At 43.4% G+C, this 5767-nt stretch overlaps 1 protein-coding gene across 1 annotated transcript; it reads left to right on the top strand.

Annotated features, from left to right (window-relative positions):
- Positions 1-943: 943 nt before the first annotated feature.
- DCTN3 (dynactin subunit 3) lies at positions 944-5327 on the top strand (the record flags this gene model as incomplete). The annotated part of the gene is made up of 4 exons (XM_015829210.1): positions 944-1067; positions 3160-3244; positions 4084-4170; positions 5244-5327. Coding segments are annotated over exons 1-4 (361 nt in total), but the record flags the coding sequence as incomplete, so codon positions are not given.
- Between the last annotated feature and the right edge of the window lie 440 nt (positions 5328-5767).

The raw sequence follows: 5767 nt of genomic DNA on the forward strand, positions 1-5767 counted from the left end.
CATAGAGACTCAAGGCCAAGTTCTCTGGACAATGGGTAGGAGGCACCTTGGAAAAGGGTTCACAGCTGCCATTGAAACTCCTCCAGGAATGGTCCTGGAGGAAGCCTCCAGGGAGGAGGAGGAGTCTGGGGCACCGAGGGTGGGTTTTTTCAGATTTTATTGTGCTTATGAGTCGTCCGGAGTTGTGTTCTCATGATCAAATCTTTCCAATCGATGGGCAGGTTAGATCTGTGGCTTTCATTTTGTCCCCAATCAATCAATCAATCAATCAATCAAAGAATAGCGCTGGAAGGGACATTGGAGGTCATCTAGTCCAACCCCCTGCTCAGGCAGGAGACCCTATATCATTTAAGACAAACGGCTGTCCAGTCTGTTCTTGAAAACCTCCAGTCATGGAGCAGTGATGAGGCCTTGGGCTTTCATCAGCTGCAGGCTCGCTTTTCAGCAATGCTCAGATGCAGGATGCGCATGATCCCATGGAAGTCAAACCGGTCAAGATGGCGGCCGCCCCCCCCCCCCCGACATCCCGCCACACTCATGCAGCAAGGATATTCGATCAGTGTTCATTCCAATTCCAGGGAAGCAAACCTCCCTCGGGGACGGGTGATGAGCCCCTCGGGCTTGGGACGATGGACGCGGCTCCCCTCCGCTGAGGCTTCGGGCCCAGAAGCCGACCGAGACGCTTCCGCGCGTCTCCATGGCGACGCCGAGTCCAAAGTCCTTCGCTTCCGGCTTCCTGAGGGAAACATCCGGGCCGTGGCCATCCATCCATCCATCCCAAGGAGCGGCCATAGAGTTCTGAAAGACTGGTGACTAGCCTCTCTTGTGACGTCACTCTCCTCCCGGTCCGCCCTGACGCGGGGAGTAAACCACAGAGGCGCGCCGTCGGAGGCTAGAGCGGGCACTCAGGTCGGAAGATTCTGATTGGCTCCCCGGCTCCCGTTGACGGGTGGAGAGCCAAGATGGCTGTGGCGGAGGTGCAGCAGCTTCAAAGCCGCCTCGATGCCTTGGAGGAGCGGATGTTCGGGGCCCCCGCAGGAGCCGCGTCTGCGGGGGGCACCCGGAAAGTAAGTGCTGGGGGTGAGGGGGGGCGTCTCCTCCATCGTGGGGTGCAGGTATCACAAAACCCATCATCCCCTGGCAGCCGCTGGTTGAGCTCTGCTGGCCCCTGGAGTGTATTGTGAGGTGCGGGGCAACCAAGGAAAGAGAGAGGCACTGCGTTTTATTTTATTTTTATTTTTTATTCTTTTAAACTGACACATTTCATGTCTCTGTTCCCACGACGACACGTATAAACTGGGGAAACGTCAGAAAGGGGGTTCACTGCCCGGGTGCACTAACCTCCATCTAGGTCTGGCGTGGGAACAGCTGGTCTGTCAGTTGAACGAGGAATTTCCTTCCCCCCCCCCCGTGCCAAAAATGACAATTTTGGCCTCTGAATATTGCCCAAAGGACAACAGTTCCCATCCTGCACAACTGTTGCCAGGCTTCCTGGGCAGAGAATAGGATCTGAAGTCTTTTTTTTTTTTAGTTTGTTTCTGGCTATTTTCTTTTTGAGCTTTTCAGAAAAAGTGAATCTGACTAAAATTCTCCACTTTGGAATATCTTTATCTTCCTTGCCTTCATTTAGGTAAATGTGCCCTGTATGTGTAGTGTGCATGTGTGTGTAATAATTATATTAAATATTATTATAACAGTAAAAACTAATGCAAACGGGAGGGAAGAAGAATGAAAAGAGTAGAAAGTGCAGAAAAGAATGCAAAGGGGAAAATTGAGAAATTCAAAAGAAAAAAAAGCCTAACAATATGGTAAAGAAAAATATAAAGAAATAACTTCCTGCTTTCATCACAGCAAATATAGTTTTAGTATCATCTCTTAAAATACAACAAATGTATTCTCTTCTTCCCATATCCCATCTCTTGTCTATTAACAAATACTTAAGCATTGTCATTGTCAAAAATCCATTAAAAGTAATCAGAGAGAACAACATACCTATTTTAACCTTGATCAAAACTAAGTCAACTTTATGTTTCTTCCTTTTACTTCTAAACCATCTTAATCTTTAGTCCCTTCAAACAACGTCATAAAACTTGATTTCTTTTCATTTCTTCTTTGTCCCTCCTCACAAAATCCTTGAAAACTTTAGCAAACTTCTTTTGTAAATCCTATATAGGAAAATTATCCAAGTCATTCTCTCAGTTTGTGGTTTGCATAGGTAGTCCTTGACTTACAACCATTTGTTTAGCCACCGTTTGAAGTTACAACGGCACTGAAAAAGTTACAACCAGTTCTTGTACCCATCATTACAACCATCACAGCATTCCGACAATCATGTGGTCAAAATCCAGGCATTTGGCAGACGGCAAGTATTTACAGTTGTTGCAGCATCTCATGGTCACATAATCACCATTTGACACCTTCCTTGCCTGTTTCCAACAATTAAAGTCAATGGGAGGATGGATTTTCTAAATGACCACATGATTCTCTTAATACCTGGGGTGATTCGCTTAACAATTGTAGAAAAAAATCATAAAATCAGGTGCAACTTAATAATTGCCTTGCTTAGCAATAGAAATTCTGGTCCCAATTATTGTAAGTCAAGGACTATCTGTATATATCCCTTTTAAGACATCAGCTGGTTTCTTTTTTATGTCCACTGTAACCACTTTTTCCATGTCATTCTTGTATCCTCTCATTTTTAAATCCACTCTCAATCTTGTCGGTTAGGACATGTTCCTCTTTCATGACATCTTTTAGACACAAGTTAGTCTATAGAGGAAGACCCTATGAAAATTAACTTCTGGGTCCATTGTTCAAAAATATCCTTCAGTGTATCCAGTGTTGAAATATTTTGCTCAAATTCTGTAATTTTAAATCGAGTTCTTCTCCTTTAATTGTATTCTTTAGTTCCCTCTAGTGTCCGCTGTTTAGTAAAGTACCTTTTCATTTATTACTCATTATTCAAAGTCAGTTTAAAGCAGTGTTTTTTTAAATTTGGCAACTTTAAGACAGGTGGACAAATGCTAGCCGGAGAATTCTGGGGGTTGAAATCCACTCATCTTAAAACTGCCAATTTTAAAAAAACACTCAAAGCAACCTGTTTGTGGCTTTTTTTTTTCCTATCTCCAGTTCTGAATAAATGGCCTTTCCCCCCTCTAGATAGCAGATGGCTTAGGCAAAGTTCAAGGTGCCTTGGGAAACATTGCAAGCAAAAGGGAGAGAGTTAAAATTCTCTTCAAAAAAAGTAAGTGGTTTTCTTTTTTTTCTAAAACAAAATGCTGCTGTGTCCTATCAACTGTCTTAAAAGAGGTCTTATAATTGCTAAATGATGACAAAGTCTGTTTATAAATTGATGAAAGTTTCCAAATTGGTTTTTTTAATGTAATGTGCCCTTTGCCCACAATCGATGGCAAAGAAATTCATAAATATGAATTTATGAATTTCTATAACATTGGTTTTTGGAACCTTTTGATGATTTTATTTTTATTTCACCATATTGGCTGCCCAGCGTCTGTTGGGAGCTGCCTAGTAATGTAACTAAATGAACATTGTACGATCCTCCTTTTTTTCCTTTACAGATAGTCCTTGACTTACAACAGCTCGTTTAGTGACCGTTCGAAGTTACAGCAGCACTGAAAAAAGTGACTTATGACCATTTTTCATACTTGAGACCGTTGCAGCATCCTCGTGGTCATGTGATCAAAATTCAGACGCTTGGCAACTGACTCATATTTATGACGGTTGCAGTGTCCTGGGGTCACGTGATCCCGTTTTGTGACCTGACAGGCAAAGTCAGTGGGGGAGCTGCATTCACTTAACAATCTGGGTGACTAACTTATCAACTGCAGTGATTCACTTAACAACGGTGACCAGAAAAGTCATAAAACTCACTTAAGAAGTGTCTCACTTAGCCACAGAAAATTTGGGCTCAGTTGTCGTAAGTCAAGGATTATCTATATAGAGAAATGGGAACAAAAGAGCATAGGAATGTACAGTTCAATCCTTTTAATCATCCAGCATATGCTTCTATCATTGCTGCAGTCTAAAATTCTAATTCTATTTTATGTTGTTCTTCCTCTTAAGTTGAAGACATCCTAAAATACCTGGATCCTCAGTACATTGATCGAATGGCTGTGCCAGATGCCATGAAGCTACAGTTCATCTTGGCAGGTAGATCTATTTTTGGTCACCACGATGTAAAAAAGATGTTGAGACTCTAGAAAGAGTGCAGAGAAGAGCAACAAAGATGATCAGGGGACTGGAGGCTAAAACATATAAGGAACGGTTGCTGGAATTGGGTATGTCTAGTTTAACGAAGAGAAGGACGAGGGGGGACATGATAGCAGTGTTCCAATATCTCAGGGGCTGCCCCAAAGAAAAGGGAGTCAAGCTATTCTCCAAAGCGCCTGAAGGCAGGACAAGAAGCAACGGGTGGAAACTAATCAAGGAGAGAAGCAACCTAGAACTAAGGAGAAACTTCCTGACAGAACAATTAACCAGTGGAACAATCTGCCTCCAGAAGCGGTGAATGCTCCAACACTGGAAGTTTTTAAGAAGAAACTGGACAGCCATTTGTCCGAAATGGTATAGGGTTTCCTGCCTGAGCAGGGGGTTGGACTAGATGACCTCCAAGGTCCCTTCCAACTTTATCATTATTATTATTATTATTATAGGCCCTTATATTACGGGTTTTTTAGCAGTAGATTTTCATGTATAAAATGCTTCTTGCACTAGGTTTTGGTCAGTCGCTTTAAATTGAAACGATCCGAATCCTATATGTCAAACACTGTTTTTTAGGTCATAATCCTATGCATATTTACCTGGCAATGATCCTTGTGGTACTCAGTGGTGCATAGTTCTCAACATATCAATTTTAAGCTATTTTAACGGGTTTTTTTGGCAGCCACTTGTTGATTACTTGTTAATCTGTAGGGTCCTTGGTGCTCTCTTGGTGGTTTTCTTGCAGACATTTCATGACCTAACTAGGTAAACATCATCAGTGCTAGGAGGGAATCCAGTTTGCGAAGAAGAGGAGGAGAAGGAAGAGGTGGTGGAGAAGGACTGTGGGGGCCTTGGTGCTCTCTGAGCTTAGTGGTTTTCTCGCAGACTTTTCATTACCCAGCTAGATAACATCATCAGCGCTCGTTAACCTGCTGCATCTAAGCATAGGTCACATGATCTGTTGCTACTGGACCGGCAAATAGTTTTTGCCTGACCTATGTCGTGCTTTTCCCCATCACCAGAAGAACAATCCATCGTAGCCCAAGCAGCACTTCTGGAACAGGTGAAGAGCCTGCAGCCCTATTTGGACAGCGCGCATATCAAAGGTGAGTGACTCCCTGTCCTTTATCCCTGAGAGAATCAAGATCACCTGAAGTGTTAGTAGTACCAGTTTATAAAGCCTTGGTAAGGCCACACTTGGGATACTGCGTCCAGTTTTGGTCGTCACAATATAAAAAAAGATGTTGAGACTTTGGAAAAAGTGGAGAGAAGAACAACTGGGATGATTAAACGTCTGGAGACCAAAACATATGAAGAACAGTTGCAGGAATTGGACATATCTAGTCTAGTGAAAAGAAGGACCAGGGGGCACATGATAGCAGTCTTCCAATATTTGAGGGGCTGCCTCAAAGAAGAGGGGGTCAATCTATTCTTCAAAGCAGCGTTCCCCAACTTTTCTACAGCTTTGTGGACCAGCGGTGGGGGGGGGGGAGAGAGGGGATGGTTTCGTCTGTGCGGTGGGTGAGCGTGTAACTCCATTTGCACA

This window comes from Protobothrops mucrosquamatus, unplaced genomic scaffold (genome assembly GCF_001527695.2).
Source record: "Protobothrops mucrosquamatus isolate PMUCROS unplaced genomic scaffold, P.Mucros_1.0 scaffold5629, whole genome shotgun sequence".
Taxonomy (NCBI): Eukaryota; Metazoa; Chordata; class Lepidosauria; order Squamata; family Viperidae; genus Protobothrops; species Protobothrops mucrosquamatus.